Genomic DNA, 21,530 nt, shown 5'->3' on the forward strand with positions numbered 1-21,530 from the left:
AAGCATTTATATCTGTGCAGGACAGGATTAAGTTTAAGCTTATGATAATGGCCCATCAGTGTGTATAACATAAATCATCTCAGTATTTGTTGGACTGTCTTTGTTAGTATCATCCATAGCGCGTGCTTTGTTCTGACCACTCTTGCACTTAAGAGGTGCTTTTTTTTTTTTTAAGTCTTGGGCAGGCATCGCGCGTTTGTGGACATGGGTAAATTTATGAAACCAGGGAAGGTTGTCTTAGTCCTGGCTGGACGCTATTCTGGGCGCAAGGCTGTCATAGTAAAGAACGTAGATGACGGCACCTCAGACAGACCCTACAGCCATGCTCTGGTGGCTGGCATTGACCGGTACCCACGCAAAGTGACTTCAACAATGGGCAAGAAAAAGATTGCTAAGAGGTCCAAGATCAAGGCATTCGTGAAAGTTTTGAACTACAATCATTTGATGCCAACCAGATACTCCATTGATATTCCTCTGAACAAAGCCATTGTCAACAAGGATGTATTTAGAGACCCCCCCCCCCCCAAAAAAAAAAAAAAAGAGGTGCCTGATTTTTGACTTTTTCTTCTGGAACGCGCTAGGAAGGGGATTTTTTTCTGTAGCAGGCCCAACAGAATGGAGCAAACACCCTGGTACTCTCATGAATCAGAAGAACTTTGGACTCCTTAAAAAAAAAAAAGCAAAATTGTTGAAGCAGCACTTTTTGATGTAAGCTGAAATGTGACTTCAATATAGCAAGGGCACAGTTTAGTGATGAGTCTGTTTGTATTATTTGTTTGGATCTGTTAGTTGATGTTATTGTGATGTTTTCTTTTTATTGTGTAGGTTGACTTTGTATCCTGCTCTGGATCATCCCCCCTCTTCCAGTTCAGTGGGGATATCCTGAAAACCCCAACTGACTGAGTGTGCCCCACGGACTGGGTTGAAAACTCCCGTTCTAGGTCTTTCTTGCCTTTAAGGCCTTGTGTTTCATTTTTCTAAAGATGAAGAGGTGTTCCTTATGCTGAGGCGCATTCCTTCACCCTCTTAATTCTAGCCAGACAGTTGGTGGACATGAGCAAGGCACTAGCTGTTCTCCAGCACTACCGAAAAAGCAGTCTCAAAGTCCACAACCCCTTCCTTCCCTCTCCTTTTCCAAGCTTTAGATTTGAATACCCAGCATATTTCACTTTTTCTAACTTTACTGTGGGAAACTGTCAGATTTGTCAGACTATCCCAAATATTCTCTCTCTTCTCCAACACAAATCCATTTGTTTGTTTAATGCTGGAATTCAAAGTCTCTGTAAACATTGATATATGAATTCCAAAAGGCCTTTATCTAGCAGCCCTCTCTCCCTCTCTGTTAATTCTCAGTCTGACATCAGACAGCTGTGGTGTCTCCAACTGCCAATAGGTGGAAATGTCTCATGTTCCTATGTTTTCCCACTGAACTGAATTCACTAAATAGAAAAATCAATAGTTCTTCAATTCCAAACAGACTTAGAAAAAGGAAATATAGGTAACAGATGGACTAGGTTTGGAAGTCCAGATTGAGTGAGATCACGAATTAAAAGATGATCTAGCTCAACTAGTCTTATTGGCTGTGGGACATTATGGGGGTCCTTTTACTAAGGTGTGCTGAAAAATGGCCTGTACAGTACGTTGGAGTTTCTCTGTGCTTCTCCTCTCTCTCCTGCCCTTCCCTCCATGTCCAGCGATTCTTCCCTCCCATCCCATTGATATCCAGCGATTCGCTTCGGCCCTGCCCTCCCATCCATGTGCAGCAATTGTCCTGTGCCCTGCCCTGCCCTGCCATCCCATCCATCTCTAGCTATTCTCCCCTCTCCTCCATGGCCAGTGACTCTGTCCTTCTTGCCGCCCTCCCTGTAAGCCATCCATCTTACCTCAGGTCGGAGCAGCAGGCGGCAGGCAGGCTGGGCTCGTGTCGCCTCCAGCGTTCCCTTCCCTCTCAGTGTCCCACCCTCTTCTGTCATTTCGTTTTTACATGAGGGCGGGACACTGAGAAGGAAGGGAACGCTGGAGGCGAGCTGATGTCAGCGTGTTAAAAACCCAGACAGCCATCCAGAAAAGCTGAGGTACAAATTATTATATAGATATTATACAGATGATCTAAACTCTGCTGTGACTACTAGTGACTCTATTTCACTATCTGTTTCTGACTTAGCTCAGTTTTTTAAGAACAAAATTTTGGCAATCAATCAGAGAACAGATTCTTCCATTTGGGGAACAGTTTTTATTTGAAAGTATTATGAATACAGGAGAACTAACAGATCGATTTTTATGTCAGTTTGCTAAGATTAAATTTGCAGAATCTAAATGCCTGTTTTCAAAATATGCTAAATCTTGTTGTTGTTTGGACAGCTGTCCTCCATATTTGATGTATCAAGTTTCCTCTCAATTTTTAATTCTTTTAACTGACTGGTTAAATTTCTACCTAGAAAATGGCAATTTCCGTATTTTAGGAAGCGATATAGTGCTCACTCCAATTCCAAAAAATTTGAAATCTAGCTTATCTGAGGTCTGTAATTATCATTCTGTGGAATCAATTCCTATCTTTATTAAGATAATGGAAGGTTATGCCATAGAACAATTAGTTGACTACTTGGCACAACAGGACCTTCTCTATCCCACCCAATCAGAGTTTAGAATGAATTTCAGCACAGAAATGGTGATAGGTTCTCTAGTTGCACTTAGAGTCTGCTGAGTAGAGGCCAATGTGCCATTATTCTGCAGTTTTATCTTTTACGTGCTTTTGATTTATTTATTTATTATTACATTTATATCTCACATTTTCCCACTGATTGCAGGCTCAAAGTGGCTTACATAAATCTTTAGTGAGGCTACAGTACAAGAAGAACAATTTTACAGATTGAGAATAAGATAGGAAATAACAATTAAACAGCAATAGACACGAGATAACTAGTAATTAGTGTCCTTGGGTCTTATTTATTTAGCTGATTGGGACTCTTTGACTAATATATTTCATCGATGTGGAATTCAAGGTAAAGCTCTGAATTGATTCTTGGGTTTTGTCAAACATTGTAGTTATATAAGAACATAAGCACCGCCATACTTGGAAAAGACCAAGGGTCTATCAAGCCCAGCATCCTGTCTCCGACAGTGGCCAATCCAGGCCTCAAGAACCCAGCAAAAACCCAAAAACAAAACAAAAATTTAAATTTATAATGTTCAATGGACTTTTCCTTCAAGAATCTGTCCAAACCCCCTTTAAACTCAGCAAGGCCAACTGCTGTCACTACATTCTCTGGCAACGAGTTCCAGAGTCTAACTACACGCTGAGTAAAGAAAAACTTTCTCCTATTTGTTTTAAATCTACCACATTCTAGTTTCATCTTATGTCCCCTGGTTCTATTATTGTTAGAAAGTGTAAACAAATGCTTCGCGTCTGTCCGCTCCATACCACTCATTATCTTGTAGACTTCTATCATATCACCCCTCAGCCGCCTTTTCTCCAAGCTGAAGAGCCCTAACCATCTTAGCCTTTCCTCATAGGGAACTCCTCCCATCCCTTTTACCATTTTCGTCGCCCTTCTCTGCACCTTCTCCAATTCCATTATATCTTTTTTGAGGTGCAGTGACCAGAACTGAACACAATACTCAAGGTGTGGTCTCACCATGGAGCGATACAACAGCATTATATCATCCTTATTTTTGTTTTCCATTCCTTTCCTAATAATACTCAACATTCTGTGGGCTTTCTTAGCTGCCTCAGCACACTGAGCAGAAGTTTTCAATGTCTTATCCACGATGACTCCCAGATCCCTTTCTAGGTCTGTAACTCCTAACGCGAAACCTTGCATGACATAGCTGTAATTCGGGTTCCTCTTTCCCACATGCATCACTTTGCACTTGTCAACACTGAACTTCATCTGCCACTTGGACGCCCAATCTCCTAGTCTCGAGAGGTCCTCCTGTAATCTTTCACACTCCTCCTGCGACTTGACGGCCCTGAATAACTTTGTGTCATCTGCGAATTTAATTACCTCACTAGTTACTCCCATCTCTAGGTCATTTATAAATATGTTAAAAAGCTGCAGTCCCAGCACAGACCCCTGAGGGACCCCACTAACTACCCTTCTCCATTGAGAATACTGACCATTCAACCCTACTCTCTGCTTCCTATCTTTCAACCAGCTCTTAATCCACAATAATACCCTACCTCCGATCCCATGACTCTCCAGTTTCCTCTGGAGTCTTTCATGAGGCACTTTGTCAAATGCCTTCAGAAAATCCAGATACACAATATCCACCGGCTCCCCATTGTCCACGATAGCTCACCCCTTCAAAAAATATGCAGTAGATTGGTGAGACAAGACCTCCCTTCTAAATCCGTGCTGACTTTGTCTCATGAGCCCATGTTTTTGTATGAACTCTGCTATTTTATTCTTAATAATAGCTTCTACCATTTTGCCCGGCACCGACGTCAGACTCACCAGTCTATAATTTCCCGGATCTCCTCTGGAACCTTTTAAAAAAAAAAAATCAACGTTACATTGGACACCATCCAATCTTCTGGTACCTCACCTGATTTTAGGGATAGATTGCATATTATTAACAGTAGCTCTACAAGTTCATTTTTCAGTTCTATTAATACTCTTAGATGAATACCATCCGGTCCTGGTGATTTACTACTCTTCAGTTTGCAGAATTGACCCATTACATCCTCCAAGTTTACAGAGAATTTGTTTAGTTTCTCCGACTTGCCCACTTCAAATACCCTTTCCGGCACCGGTGTCCTTCCCAAATCCTCCTCGGTGAAGACCGAAGCAAAGAATTCATTTAACTTCTCCGCTATGGCTTTGTCTTCCCTGATCGCCCCTTTAACACCACCGTCATCCAGGGCCCAACTGATTCTTTGGCCGGCTTCCTGCTTTTGATGTATCTAAAAAAAGTTTTACTATGTGTTTTTGCTTCTAACGCTAACTTTTTTTCAAAGTCCTTTTTCGCCCTCCTTATCTCCGCTTTGCATTTTGCTCGGCATTCCTTATGTTTTATCTTATTATTTTCAGTCAGTTCTCTTTCCCATTTTCTGAAGGATTGTTTTTTGGCTCTAATGGCTTCCTTTACCTTACTGTTTAGCCATGCTGGCTGATGTTTGGTCTTTTTCCCCTCTTTTTCTAATGCGCGGAATATATTTGTCCTGTACCTCTAGGATGGTGTTTTTTAACAGCTTCCACGCCTGTTGCAAGTTTTTTACCCTGTGAGCTGCTCCTTTTAGTCTTTTTTTCACCGTTTCTCTCATTTTATCGCAATCTCATTTTCTAAAGTTAAACGCTAGTGTATTTGATTTCCTAAGATCACGTACTTCAAAGCCAATATCAAAACTGATCATATTATGATCACTGTTAACAAGCGGCTCTTGCACCGTTACCCCCTGCACCAGATCATGGGCTCCACTAATGACTAAGACTAGTATTTTTCCTTCTCTCGTCAGCTCCTGAACCAGCTGTTCCATGAAATTGTCCTTGATTTCATCAAGACATTTTATCTCCCTAGCTTGTACCGATGTTACATTAACCCAGTCTATATCCGGATAATTGAAATCACCCATTATTATTACATACTACTACATTGCCCATTTTATTCGCCTCCCTAATTTCCTTTTGACATTGCTGCGTCCGTCTGCTCGTCCTGGCCAGGTGATGGTAGTACAGTCCTATCACCATTTTTTTTCCTTTTCACGTGGAATTTCAATCCACAAAGATTTCAATAGGGGTTTTGTATCCTGCAATATGTGCAGCCTATCTGAGTCAAGGTTCTCATTAATATACAGTGCTACCCCTCCTCCAATCCTATCTACCTTATCAGTACAATATAATTTGTAGCCCAGTATGACTGTGTCCCACTGGTTATCTTCCTTCCACCAGGTCTCAGAGATGCCTATAATATCCAATTTTTCATTGTGTGCAATGTATTCCAGCTTATGTCTCAGGCTCCTTGCACTTGTGTATAGACATTACAATGCATGCTTGTTGCTCAGTTTTATATCACGTTTAATACATGGCATTATTAATATGTTATCTTCTGTCTGGTTTTTATTAATTTTACCGAAGGCCACCTGATCCACTACGGTTTCTTTGGCATCCTTACTTACAAGGAAGCTATTCTTCCCTGTTTGGGTGATATCCTCAAAAGATCCTGAACCATGCACTTTTGAACGACTGTCGACCTTCCCCCCGCTTCTAGTTTAAAAGCTGTTCTAGTTCCTTTTTAAATGTTGATGCCAGCAGCCAGGTCCCACCCTGGCTAAGGTGAAGCCCATCAGATTGGAATAGGCTCCCCCTTCCCCAGAATGCTGCCCAGTTCCAGACAAATCCAAAACCCGCATCCCCACACCATCGTCTCATCCACACATTGAGACTCCGGATCTCTGCCTGTCGCTTGGGCCCTGTGCGTGGAACAGGTAGTATTTCAGAAAATGCTACCCTAGAGGATCTGGATTTGAGCTTCCTTCCTAAAAGCCTGTAGATCTCATGTATGTACTGTTCTATCTCCCTCATCTCTCTTGTCTTGTACTCTAGCCTCGAGAGCAGACTTGCTCTCTGAGAGCTAGTTCTTTGCACCGGGTACACACATATGACTTCACACCAACTGGGAGATAATCATACATGTGACACTCTGTGCAAAAGACTGGGTAGCACCCTTCTCGCTGCTGGACGTCTGACTCCATCTCATTAATATATGAGTATTTCAATATATTAAAACAAGCTACAAAATTAAAGATGTTGGATAGACAAAGGGGCTCATTATCAAAGCACTTAGCCTTACAAAGTTCCATAGTAACCTATGGAACTTTGGAAAGCTAAGTGCTTTGAAAATATGCCTCATAGTGTCTTTAGGATTTTATTATGATGTTATTTTGTTGTTTTGTGATTACTGTTGGATGTAATGAAATGTATTGAGACTTAGTGGGAGCAGCCTTTGCTTGTTACCTTAATTAAAACACTGATTATAAATGAAGAGCTGCCCCAGGGGTGGGCAGGCAGGGCAAAGCAAGACCCCCTGCCAGAGTCTATCTGTTAAGGTAAGTTACTCAGCTCACTCGGCTCAGTAACTAAACCCAGAGAACTCCCCCTAGGCAGCCCAGCCCCCAAACACAGGAATCACAGTTTCAGAGAAAAAGAAAAAGTACCTAGCAAAGAGAGCACAATTTGTAGTTTTTTAGGCAATAGGATATAGACAACAAGCTTTAGAGAAGACACACCCTAGTAGAAACAAGTGTTTTTGTTTCTTTTTATATTAGTTTAGATAGATTGTAGAACCCTTTTTAAATATCGGTGTCACATTGGCCACCCTCCAATCTTCAGGTACTAAAGACGATTTTTAACGACAGGTTACATATTACTAAGCAGATCAGTAATTTCATATAATCTTGTGCTCATTTGCTGCTCTAAAACATTAATCATTTAAAATTAATGTTGATCAGACTGATATATGGTTTGTAAAAATATGGCTCAGTTCGGACTTATTACTTGAAGCTACATTGGTTACCGATTATAGCTCATATGCATTTTAAGTTGAATGTTGCAATTTTTAAGATTCTGTCCTGTGAAGTACCTTCTTATATGGTAAATATGGTCACACTTTTACAGTGGGTTGAGTCTAAGCATAACAACCAAAACCAATTTCTCCTGTGGTTTCCACATACAATTAAATTAAAATTAGTCAAACATTTTTCTTCCTCATTACATTATCAGATGGGCACACTATAGAATTTGCAGCCATTATCTATTATTTAGAAAAAAGCTGGAAGCTTTTTTGTTCTATGATGTTGGCTTTGCATCTTCAGACTTTAATTGATAAGATTTGTATTAGCTATGTCCTTTGTTAGTAGTTATTAATTCACACTGTAATTCCTGGATATGCTGATCTGGCTTCTTTTAGATGTAAATCCGTCCTTGAACTGTAGAGGTAAAGGTGGAATAAAAATCTCAGTATTACATATTTATTTATTTATTGCATTTGTATCCCACATTATCCCACCTTTTTGCAGGCTCAATGTGGCTTACAATGTTGTTATGATGTAGTCATTACAGGATCTTAAGTACAATCGCTGATAGGCTGAAGGATCTTAAGTACAATCGATAATAGGCTGAAGGTAAATGGAACTTAAGGTGGCAGTAAGGGCTCCCACGCTAAAGTGACACTGGCACTGTCCAATTACCACTGCTACAAAAATAAATATATTTTTGTAGCACGCTGGGGTGGGAACTACCACAGGGCTGCTGCAGTAGCCCAGCCGTAGTTCCTTTTTAGCGAGCGGTAAGCCCACTTTGTAAAAGGGGCCCTTCATGCATAATAACTTGGAGAGTTTGGAGAATGTCATTCGTAGTATGAACTTGCAAGTAAATAACTTTCCTAAAGTACCTAACTTCTCCGCTAAAGAAATGTTTAGAAAATATATGACAGAAATGCTAAAGATTCCTGAATCAAGTTTACCACAAGTTGTTAAAGTGTATTATTTGCCTTTGAAATCTAAAGCTGCTATTTTGGGATGGTCAGCAGATTCTTTGGAACCAAGTGTTGATCCCCAACAAATGGTATTAACAACATTTCTGGAGACATCTATAGAGTTGCAAGCTACTCCAGCTACCTTAATTGTGACTTTTACTTTGGATCATTTACTGCGACCGTTTTTCCTTAATATGGATGTTTCTTATTGTGGACTGAGGGTTCGCACATTTTCTGATGTGACATGGGCAACCCAGAGGAAGAGATAGCAATTTCTCTTGATGCACCCAAGAGTTCTTCAGATTGGTGCTACCTTTTCACTCAGATACCCAAGCAAATGTATAGTAAAGCATTGGGATAAGAAGTTTGTGTGTTTTTTTTTTTAAGTTCTCGTTTGTTCTTGTGGATAAGGTACTGTTAGGTGCATCAACTACCTAGGCTTCTTCTCTCCTTTAGATTTATGAGTTCAGGATAAGTCATTTATTTGGTCCATAATTGGACATAAGAATTATTTTTTTCCTGTTATGATATTTACTTATCTAGGGCTCCTATTTGTAATGGCTGCACCTCCTTAATTGAGGACTTTGTGAGAAAATAGCAGATAATATTTTTTCCTAAGAAATATTTGACTATTTTTCTCACTTTCTATATCAAGATGGTTCTTGTAACATTTTTGAAAATTGCATAAGTTTTAAAAAGTAGATGATTTGTGGTACTGTGAATAACAGATTCTAATTCTAGTTTTTAATTTCTGGGTAGATGCCAAAAGGAGTTAGGTTATATCATTTCTTTAAAAAAAGGAAGGGCTTAGGATTTAGAATGATGTCCAGCATTCTTGGCTTTATACCCCTCCTTTATGCTGACATGAGCCTAAGTTTGGTCAGTGTGGTCTGCCTTGGCCCTACTCCAGATGTTTAAGTTAGTGACTCATCTATCATTAAGAAAAGGGCTTATGAGGTTCATGCTCAATTTTTAGTGAGGGCTGTTCAAAACACCCTGTAAAATGTGTCTGTGTGATTTTGCTTCTCAGGCCCACTTTTTTTAAATAAAGTATGCATTTTTGTTTTAATTTCTGAATACCCTCTCTACCAGAAAATGTTTTGTCACATATCTGGACATTCAAGCCCAGCATGTAATGAAAATACTTCAGCCATGAATTTTTCTAAGTGCTGATTCTGGATGAGTCACGTTCTACGTGCACAAGATGTCCCCACTGGCTTAGTTCTGCCCTTCTCTGATAAATACATCGAAGGAGATAATAGAGAGAAAAATGCTTCCTATATTTTCTTTAAATTATACAAGACTATTTAACACTTGATCCGCTCATGCTTTAGGTTGCTCACTTCATTGGTTGTTGGCTCAAGGATAAAACAGATAAACAAACCTCTGTGTTTGCCTAAAGCATTATTAATGAACTCTAATATTGTTCCTCACATTTTCAAGGTAGGCGTAGAGGCCTCTCTGTATTTGGAAGATATTTTCATTCCTTCTTTTATTAACATAAGCAACCTCTTGAGCTGATTTTCTAAATGAATTTTCATGTAATAGAGTTCAACTGGTTTGTAAAATTTCTGTTGCTCTTTTAGACTGGCACCCAGCTGTGGGACAGAAGAAGGGGAGGCACACACTGTTGCGTTTTATCGCTGATCTATAAAAGTGGTTGCCATTGCTGAACTATGTTTCACGCTTCCTTCACTTGGCATCACAAGAAATTAGTCCTGACACCAAACAGCAATGTGTCATGCATGATGGGTATGAATCTCTCTCAATAACTTGTTTTGATGTGAAAAGTAAAGATCTAATTATTTATAGCACACCATAACTTTATATAACATTTTGCCCTTCTAATCTATCCAGTGAGATATCCCATCATTCTACGAGAGCCCATGCTGAACAATTAAAGCTTCTTAGAACCGATACTACCAAAACATATTTTAAAATAAAGAAACCCATTAGCCCCCCCTAATTCTATAAAGAGAGCTAAAAAGATATGCGTTCAAATTTGGGTGCATGCCCAATTTGCATGTGCATTTTAATTAAACAAGCTAATTAGTGACAATAATGGGCTTTTTAACAAGCAATTGGCACTATTTAGATTCAACTAACATGTACATGCCTAAATTTTATGCACACAGGGGTGTGGAAATAGGCATGCCATGCACATGTAATTATAGAATACAGGGGCTCCGCACCTAAATATAGGCGCATTTGCTCCATGTTTTCATTGGTGCAAATGGCCATGCCTAAATGTAGGCACAATCCCTGGACTTAAAGTGCTGTTCTATAAACCGTGCCTAACTTTAGGTGCGGTTTATAGAATACCACTACGCACTTTTTTGGCGCTAATTTTTTAGGCATCATTTATAGACTTCCTCCCTATATGATCTTGCATTTCTATATTATGTTCCCTACTCAGACATTCAATAAACACAGTACTCAACTTGTGTTGATGTCTTTCTTTCAGTTAAGGAAATACATTTCATGTATTCATTTATTATGTCTATCTTTCAGATAATTTACCATAGCATTGTTAGCACTCATTCAGATTGGTTGGTTTGGCTATTGTGTGATTACAATTTAACAGCACACAAATAATAGATTGGGAAGACTTAGGGAGTTATGCCCTCGGCAGGTATCAATGAAAATGCCTTACTAATAACCCGCTCACACTACTGCCACTTCCTTCAGGGAATCTGAAAAGGCATGGAGAGGCATACAAAGAAACCATGCACTCACACCCCTCTCAAAAACATAACTCACAAGCTCTAAGGTAAAACATCGATTTTTTTCATATCTCACACGTATATTATGTACAAATATTAAGTATCTACAGACATAAGCCTAACAAATAAATCTACCAAGGATTTAAAAATAAATTACAACACATGGTCTTGTACTTGTAAACAATACACAGAATATTGCATTTCCAGTTCATCCATAAGATAGATCCATTTTGTCTTTCTATTCTCCCTCCCAACCTGCTAAACAGTATGTAGAATAATATGTACTTCACTGTCTCCCTAGCTGAAAACCAAATGATTCTAAGTAGTGCATGTTATATTTAAAAGATTTCAGAAATGTTAAATAATGTAAACTCCACAAAATCTAAAAAAGTATCAATGTGTATATATATATATATATATATATATATATATATATATATATATATATATATATATACACACACACACACACAGATACACACTGTCCACAGTACAATATACTAACATATACTAGTAGCAATTTCTAAGTCTTTTCCTAAAAATTTAAAGTTTGTGACATCATCTTCCACCAGTCCATCAGTTCTTTTTCTTCTTCTTGTCTTTCCCGTAAAGACTCCAGTTCAAAATCAGTCTACATTAAAGAGAAACAAAATTTAGAAGAAAAACGTTACATGCAAAGGTGAAGGATTAAAGAGAAAAGTAGCATACTTGTATTTTTGTCTCTCGATTTAGCATGGTTGTTTCATAGTTATAAAGAAATGGTCAGAGTTTTTGCATTTTTTTTTTTTTAGCTGATTTGGATATTGTGCTCTCTTCATTAGCTCAGTGCAAAATGAGCTATACCTGTAAGGATGAAGGAAGCACAACTCTTTTTTTTTTTTTTTATTATAAAGTATTGAGTTACCCATACAGGTATCTCCTACAACATATTTTTTGACCTCTCCTTTTATTTGTCTAAGTGGAATCAAATGGCAACCACACTATCGACTACATTCAGTAAATGACGCCCAGATTCATGTTGAGTGCTTTCTGTAAACGACATTCCAAGTTGGGTGCTCTTTATAGCATGGATTTATAGTACAACAAATGCCCAACTTTTAGGCTCGAGGATTTACACCAACTGAATCCTGGATTTAAATCCCTGCACCTAAATTAGGCGTGGATCCTCTGAATTCTGTAATATTGTGCAAATCTTTAATGAATGCCCTGACCCGCTCATGCCCTTCCCATGACCGTGCCCCCTTTTCAGTTGTGCATTAAAGGATTTACATAGTCATCTTTACAGAATAGCGCTTAGAAAGGTGCGTATAAATCCAAATTGTTGCCAATTAGTACCAATAATCGATTTTGTGCCCAAGTATTGGTGCTAAGACTCATTACTCAATTGAGCTGCACACAAATCAGACACGTTCAAATTTGTGCACAAAACTAAGTGCCATTTATAGAATCCCCCTGTATATTACATGGTTGATTTTTATGTTTACCCTTTCATTCTAACAGGTTGCCTAAAGTTAGGTATCAATTCAACATAAGTTATAGAATACTATCACTTATGCATGTGACTGTTACAGACATATATGTAAGTGCTAGCCACATGCTCAGCAGTATTCTATAATTTACACGCACAAATGCCTTAGTGCATAAATGCAGGGGGGCATTCACAGGGAGAGAAAAATGGACATGGCATGGGAGTGTCCAAGTTACCGCTAAAGTGTTGAATTTAAGTACAATGGTCTGACTACAAAGGGCCTGCACCAGCTCCAGTTGATTCAGAATGCAGCAGCAAGACTCATAGAAGGTTGCAAGCGACGTGACCACATCACACCATTTTTGCAAAAACTTCATTGGCTACCAGTACAATACAGGGCTAAATTTAAAACTCTATGTCTGATCTTCAAGGCCCTGAAAGGAAATGGCCCCAAGTATCTGAAGAATAGGATGATCCTCCACATACCGCCAAGGACACTAAGGTCCTCCCAAGGACTTTCACTAACTACACCCTTTCCAAAAGACATTACACGATGTGATACCTGCAAGCAAGCCTTCTCCGGAGTAGCCCCCACACTCTGAAATGCATTGCCTGAAAGGCTCCGCTTAACACAAGACTACCTCTACTTCAGGAAACAGGTGAAAGCCTGGCTCTTCAACCAAGCCTTTAACGGAAGAAGTAACTAACTTGTTAGTCTCACTCACACACACAAGGATTGACTCAGGCTGCACATACTGCAGCATGACATGTTTATCCACTCCTAACCTAGCTGAGATAATATTTAACCATCTCTCTGACCTCACGTGCAACTTTCTTCAAATCAATCACCTTACTTTCTAATTCTTCCTACTCTCTTACTCATCTATATGTTACAACTTTGCCTTACCCTTCACTACCAATTATAATGTTCTAGTACATATTGTGTTGTCATTGCAAGTAGTATACCATGCCACACTTTGTATTGCTGTTCGAATATTTTTACTGCTCTAATTGCCTCCTGCTCATGTTTGATCTATTCTTACTGTACACCGCCTTAAGTGAAAAAAGGCAGTAAATAAATCCTAATAAATAAAAAAATACATGCAATTATGCCTGCTATTGGCATGTAAGTACCTAAATGTGCCAATGTACACTAGAATTCTATACAAATTCTATTATGCACAATTGCTCTTATAGAACAGACTCAAGACCACATATTTTGGGCACCTAACTTGTAGAGTCCAGTTATAGAACTGCTCCCTTTGGACTAAATTCTATAAATGGTGCCTAAAAAATCAGTGCCAAATTAGTGCTATTGTATAAATCTCACCTAACATTAGGTGCGGTTTATAGAATACGCATAGCAGCCATCCTGTGACTAAAATTTAGGCACAGGCATTTACACCAACTAAAACCTGGTATAAATGCCCATACTGGACATATTCTGTAAAAGTGTGTGTAAATTTTCGAAATGCCCATGACCTGTCCATGTACCTCCCATTGCTACGTCCCCTTTTGAGATCCACGTGGTCCGATGTACGCTCATCACTTTATAGAATACGCTTGGCAAGTTATGGGCTGACCTAATTAGCCCCAATTTGTACCGATATTTGCTTGTCAACATTCATTTATCGGTCCTGATTGGCTTGTTAACCAATTAAGTTCCGAGCACAAATCAGCTATGCCTGCTGATTTGCACATGGAACTTTAACCTCTAGAGTCTATAAACTGTGACTAATGAGTTATGAATTGCTTTCTACTGAAAGTTGTTGCTCATACTGGTGCCAAAGTGGTGCTGTCAAATTGAAACATTTAAATACAAACAAACATCCAAAACAGACTCAATACTGCAGTCTTACATTTGTGCATTGTGTGCTGGAAGGAGAATCTGAGCCAATACTACAGTACAAATTTTAATACTTCAGCCATTGTGGTACACCTAGACAGTCACGTTTTCAGGATAACCACAATGAATATGCATGAGATAAATTTTCATGCCCTACCTCCATTGTTTGCAAATTTATCTCATGCATATTCATTGTGGGTATCCCGAAAACTCAACTGGCTAGGTGTGTCCCAAGGACTGGGTTGAGAACTCCTGCTCTAGATGGGTCATAACTGCCAATTTATAAAAAGGGTTCCTGGGTGATCCAGGAAATTACAGATCGGTAAGCCTAACTTCAGTGCCGGGCAAAATAGTGAAAATTATTATAAAGAATAAAATTAAAGAACATGTAGTCAAACATGGTTTAATAGGACAGAGATACCTTGGGTTTAGCAATGGGAAGTCTTGCCTTACCAATCTGCTTCATTTCTTTGAAGGCATGAATAAGCATGTCAATAAAGGAGAGCCAGTTGATCTAGAGGCATATTTTCAAAGCACTTTGGGAGGCTAAGTTCCATAGGTTTCTATGGAACTTTGGGAGGCTAAGTGCTTTGAAAATGAGCCTCATAGTGTATCTAGAATTTTAGAAAGCTTTTGACAAAGTTTGTCATGAGAGACTCCTGCAACAATTTAAAAAAAGTCATGGGATAGGAGGCAATATCCTTCTGTGGGTAACTGTACAGAAAACAGAGGGTAAGGTTAAATGGCCAATTTTCTCAATGAAGGAGGGTGAATAGTGGAGTGCCACTGGGACCGGTGCTATTTAACATATTTATAAATTTTCAGGAAAAAGGAATGACAAGTGAGGTGATTAAATTTGCAGATGACACAAAATGATTCAAAGTTGTCAAAACACATGTGGACTGTGAAAAATTGTAGCAAGACCTTAGGAAACTGGAAGACTGGGCATCCAAATGGCAGATGAAATTTAATGTGCACAAATGCAAAGTGATGCACATTGAGAAGAATAATCTGAATCATAGTTACCTAATGTTAGGGTCCAACTTAGGAGTCAGCACCCAAGAAAAAAATCTAGGTGTCATTGTAGACAATACACTGAAATCTTCTGCTCAGTGTGCAATGGTGGTCAAAAAAAGCAAACAGGATGCTAGGAATTATTAGGAAAGGAATGGTAAATAAGACCAAGAATATTATAATGCCTCTGTATTGCTCCATGGTGTGACCTCACCTTGAGTATTGTGTTCAGTTCTGGTCACTCTATCTCAAACAAGATATAGCGGAATTAGAAAAGGTTCAAAGAAAAGTGACCAAAATGATAAAGGGGAAAGACTAAAGAGGTTAAGTCTCTTCAGCTTGGAAAAAGATGGCTGAGGAGGGATATGATTGAAGTCTACAAAATCCTAAGTGGTGTAGAATGAGTAAAAGTGAATCAATTTTTCACTCTTTCAAAAAGGGACACTCAATGAAATTACATGGAAATACTTTTAAAACAAATAAGAGGAAATATTTTTTTCACTCAAAAATAGTTAAGCTCTGGAACTCATTGCTGGAAGATGTTAGCGTATCTGGGTTTAAAAAAGGTTTGGACAAGTTCCTGGAGCAAAAGTCCGTAGTCTGTTATTGAGATAGATATAGGGGAAGCTACTGCTTGCCCTGGGATTGGTAGCATGAAATGTTGCTACTATTTGGGTTTCTGCTAGGTACTTGTGACCTAGAGTGGCCACTGTTGGAAGTAAGATACTGGGCTAGATGGACTATTGGTCTGACCCAATATAGTTATTCTTATGTTCTTATTCACCCTACACCCTGCCTTAGCCATTGCATTATAATTTATCACAAGAAGGGCTACAGTTTCTTTATAGTACTTCACTTTCAGTATATTGTAGGCCAAGATCATACTGATAACTATGTTCTGGAAGCTTCCTCTTCAAAAATCACACAAAAAAAAAAACAAAAAAACAGCCCTACAGCTGCAAGAAACAGTTGATTACTTCACATCTTCAACTGACTTGGAAGCCATATATTTACAAGTGTCTATATATTTGAAACTGACATAAGGTTACAAGCGACACTTATTATTTATTATTATTTGTTGTATTTGTATCCCACATTTTCCCACCTATTTGCAGGCTCAATGTGGCTTACAATATTCCGTCCTGGCATTTACCATTCCGGAGTAGACGAACAATTGGTGTTACATGAATACATGGATGACAATATAGATTAGCTTATAAATTTCCGTTATGGCATTCTCCATTCTGGAGTAAGTGATATATTAGAGTTGCATGGAGTACTTGGAAAACAGCATAGAGTTAGGCACAGGGTATAGCGACAGAGTTTTAGGAGTGTAATTGAAGTGGTATTGTGTTGTCATTAAGTTAATTACTCTTTGTGGTATGCCTTGTTGAATAGATAGGTCTTCAGAGATTTACGGAAATTGATTGCTTCGTAATTTGTTTTTAAGCTAAGTGGTAATGCATTCCACAGTTGCGTGCACATGTATGAAAAGCTGGGCGCGTGTGTTAGTCTGTATTTTAGTCCTTTGCAGCTAGGGAAGTGTAGATTATGGAATGTGCGGGCCAATCTTTTAGCATTCCTGGGTGGTAAGTCAACAAGGTCTATCATGTAGGCCGGGACCTCTCCGTGAATGATTTTATGAACTAGAGTGCAAACCTTGAACGCAATTCGTTCTTTCATTGGGAGCCAGTTAGCGATACAAAAATCAGTTATTTTATTTATTTATTTATTACATTTGTATCCCACATTTTCCCACATATTCGTTGGCTCAATGTGGCTTACATAGTACCGGAGAGGGCGTTTGCAGACTCCGGTGTGAACAAATACAAAGTGATGTTGTGGTAAGATAAAGTTCATGTGGCACAGCCACATTAGGGCATCGTATAACGGAAGAGTTGTGGTATGTCCATTATGTACTTTAGTTTTGTTGTGTTGCAGATATCAGGCATTTATGTTGGATCGGCCAGGTATGCCTTTTTAAACAGATTTGTTTTTAGTGTTTTCCGGAAGTTTAGGTGACTGTACGTAGTTTTCAAGCCGTTTGGTAATGCATTCCACAGTTGTGTGCTAATGTAGGAAAAACTGGATGCGTAGGTTGTCACGCCTTGAGTTGCTTTACAAAGTCTACAAAATACTTAACTAAAATGACAAGACCCTATTCTTTCAGGAAAAACAGCTACCACCAGCTAAGAAAAGACTTCAAAGAATTTATTAGTTCATTAAACCAAGGGTCAGACAGATGCTATCATGGCTCCAGCATTTTCCCATGCAGACTTGATAAAATGATCTCTGGACTTTCTTCTGATCTGTACAAACTGTCCCATACTATTTATAAGGTTTAAGAATTTCAGAATCAGCAGAGGCTACCTTCTGCTATGAATATTTTAATTATGTTATACATAACATTTATTAAAATCCACTCAGTAATCCCACCTATCGCACATACCCTCCCTTATATTAAATACCATGGAAAGTCTTAGAAATGAATAGGTCAGCAATCGCTGGGAGGTCATATAATCTGAAGAAAGTACATCCCCCAGCAAAGAATTTGGTGTTATCACTGAAAAAGCCCTGGATTTTAAGCAAGTTGTCCTGAGGCTTGAAAGTGGCTTTGAGGCATATAAAAATCCCCCATTTATCCCCAAGAACATGAGTTCTGGAACACCTTAAAAACAGACATGAAAATTTTAAAGTTAACTCAACAAACTATCGGGAACAAATTCAGGCTATTAAGAACTAGAGAAATATACTCTTTGAAAACCATAATTTACTGCCGAAGTGTGTTATTACATTCTGACCCTTCTGTGATTTTCCCAGCAGCCTCTGTAAAAAGCCAACAACCACTTGTTTTAGAATTCTTGAAATACTCATTCCAATAGAGGAGCATTTATTGTCTCACATACCCATGCTACCAGGTCATCTACTTGAGCCTGCAAATAGGTGGGAAAATGTGGGATACAAGTGCAACAAATAATAATAATAATCTTGACCTCTTCAAGGAGAAATATATTCTTATGAAATCCTATTTTCTCCATTTGTACCTCTAGCATGTACCTGCAAGGCTTGCTTCCCACATCCTACTTTAGTAGCCTCAAACTACTACTTCCACCAATATCTTTCCAATTTTATATATTTCTGCTTAAGCTCTCAACTTATTTTTACTAATAAATAGATTTGTTCAAATTTACTTCAGTGATGTCTCAATGAATCTAAAGCTTTGACATTCAGCATTCCAGATGTTAACTATCAAATCCACCCCACTAATCCTGCCCTCCTTTAGAAAAAACTTCAATTGATCCTTGTGGTGTTAGATTCTTTGCTATGTGCCTTCTTCCAAACTAGGTTAAACATTACACCCCAAATCATTTCCACCACACACTTTCTGACTCTTGGCAGAATTCCCTTTTTCTCAAATAATAAATCTATCGTATGGCTTGCAAACATGAATTGATATAGTAACCACTTGCTGACAAGCTAGTTCAATCATTGGCTGTTCAAAGCCAGCTGAAGCCCCAGCCATAATAATATCAAATAAATTATGAACTAAGGCCATCTCTGTAATCAGATTTATCAAATCTTCTAAGTTAAGGGGGAGGTGAGGCAAGCACAGACCACAAATTAGAGCAAATCTAATGATGAATCCTCAGCTGTTCCAATACTCAAACCCTTCCCCCATGGAACATGGTTCAAGTGTTGCTGATTGATAACCATCTTATCTTTATAAATTACTGCTAGACACCACACTTATCCTTTCAAACCTAGAGCAATGCCATACTGCAGAAATCTGAAGGGCAGCTAGGGCAACCTTATCAGGGTATTTTAGATATGCATATAACTTAAACCTAGCAGCGTTCTGTTCCAATATCAAATCTCAGTAAAACAGTTATTCTTTATTGATCTTTCATTGACTAACAAAATTGTCCTCTGGAAGCTCTTCCTCATATCCTCATCCCTCATATATTGTCTCTCTGCCTGCAGTAAAAATCCTTCTGCCCCCCCCCCCCCCCCCAATTTCCTTTAGCAATAAAATCCATTCTTCCTGTATCTTCCATATCCCTTGATCATTTGTTTACTCTCCCCACCTTAATTTAACTCCCAAACACACATTTCAGCTCACCCCTAACATAATAATAAACACACAGCAGTAATCCCCCACTTAAAGTTATGTCCAAAGAGGCACACAGAAGGGTTTGTCCTTTCTGCAGCACCCCAGGAGGAGGGGCCCTGCCTCTGATGCAGTCTCAATTATAACCAATGTTAGTCACCTATAATGGCATTAGTGCCCATGTTTTACTGCTTCAGTCCCTCACAATTCCAAGCACCTTTACCAACTCTGCTGTATTTCCTTTCGTCTGTCAATATGTTGAACAGCATTAAAGAACTTTAGACTTTCACCTGAGTTTCTAACACGATTTCTTAGTGATGCATAGCTGGTTCAGCCAAGCAATGAACTTCATGCTTGGCACCCCAACGCATACATACATACATACACATATGCATATTTAAGAGGGAATTAGTACCACACATGCAAATGTATATTCTCAAATCTCCCTCAGAAGTGTCTCCCTGAACAAAGAACAAAGTCAACGTTAAGAAAACAAGTTGGCTTTAATATGACAATTCTACTCTTGGAAAATTGGGGGCTGGACATCAAAAAGAGGTGTTTCCTTTTTAATTGACATTGACAGTTGCTGCATCAATTGTTAGATGAGAGGGGTTTTTAAAAATGAAGAAGAATGTATGCGTGCTAGAATGTGTCTATAGAAACATGTTATGCTCATTTGCACAGAATGTAGTGCTATGTTTCCTATCCTTGTCCTGCAGGCACATTAACTCCATACTGAATATACATATCTGTATACCCTGGGTTTCCACGTCTGCAAATGCATCTCACCTATGCCCACTGTGGACATTCTCAAAACCCAGTGGCGTACCAAGGGCGGGGTGGTGGGGGCGGTCCGCCCCAGGTGTCAGCAGGTGGGGGGGTGCTCCGCTGGCGCCACAGTCCCCACCTGCCCACCAGCTCCGTCGACAGACGACCCTCTTCTCCTGCCACCCTGCACCCGTCCTTTTAAAAAAAAATCAGTGACACGCCTCGCGTCTGCTCTGCTGTAAAAGAAGCAAATCGACTTGTCGCGTCGGCCCTTCCCTCACTGTGTCCCGCCCTCGCGGAAATAGAAAGTTACATCAGAGGGCGGGACACAGTGAAGGAATGGCCGACGCGATGAGATGATTTGCTTCTTTTACAGCGCTTCACTGATTTTTTTATATGGCTGGGTACCGGGTGGCAGGAGAAGAGGGTCATCTGTCAACGGAGCTGGTAGGCAGGTAGGGGGGCTTAGATGGGAGAAGGGGACTGGGACAGTCTGGGGAGGGGCTCAGATGGGAGAAGGGGCCTGGAGCTGGAACTGGGGTCTGAGAAGGGGGCAGGAGGGAGAATGGGGCCATGTCTGGGGCTGAAAAGGGGGGCCCTAATGCAAGGCATGTGGATGGAGACTGGAACTGGGGGCTGAAAAGGGGCAGGGGCTGAAAAGGGGACAAGGAGAAGTGGCTGGGGCTGAAACTGGAGACTGGTGACTAAAAAGGGGACAGGGAGAAGTGGCTGGGGGCTGAAGCTGTGGACTGGTGGGATAGTGGGGCTGAAACTGGGGCCAAAAAGAGGGGCCAGAGAGAAAGAGGGGGCAGGCCCTGGATGGAAGGGGGAGCGAGAGGGAGGGAAGACCCTGGATGGATAGGAGAGGGGGGGGCAAATGGTGGACTGAAGGAGCAGAGAGAAAAGGCAGACAGTGGATGGAAGGGGGAGAGAGAGAGAGTGAGAGGGGGCAGACGGTGGATGGAAGGGGCAGAGATAAAGGGCAGATTTGGATGGAAGGGAGAGAGAGGGCAGGCATTGGATGGCGGGAAAGGGAGAGAGAGAGCGAAGACAGATGCTGGATGGAAGGAAGACAGTGAAAAGAAGATGAGGAAAGCAGAAACCAGAGACAACAAACTGTAAATAAAATAT

General features: G+C 39.8%; 1 protein-coding gene and 1 pseudogene across 1 annotated transcript in view; one reads left to right on the top strand and one right to left on the bottom strand.

The window, feature by feature from the left end:
* Nucleotides 1-204: 204 nt before the first annotated feature.
* Nucleotides 205-903, top strand: LOC115462210 (annotated as a pseudogene).
* Nucleotides 904-11,615: 10,712 nt separating this feature from the next.
* Nucleotides 11,616-21,530, bottom strand: part of CPE (carboxypeptidase E) — a 122,753-nt gene continuing 112,838 nt past the window's right edge. The window contains exon 9 of the mRNA XM_030192675.1: nucleotides 11,616-11,826. Within this exon, the coding sequence (XP_030048535.1) occupies nucleotides 11,731-11,826 (96 nt within the window). The 3' untranslated portion in view covers nucleotides 11,616-11,730. The remainder of the gene's footprint in view (nucleotides 11,827-21,530) is intronic.

Source organism: Microcaecilia unicolor, chromosome 2 (genome assembly GCF_901765095.1).
Source record: "Microcaecilia unicolor chromosome 2, aMicUni1.1, whole genome shotgun sequence".
Classification (NCBI taxonomy): Eukaryota; Metazoa; Chordata; class Amphibia; order Gymnophiona; family Siphonopidae; genus Microcaecilia; species Microcaecilia unicolor.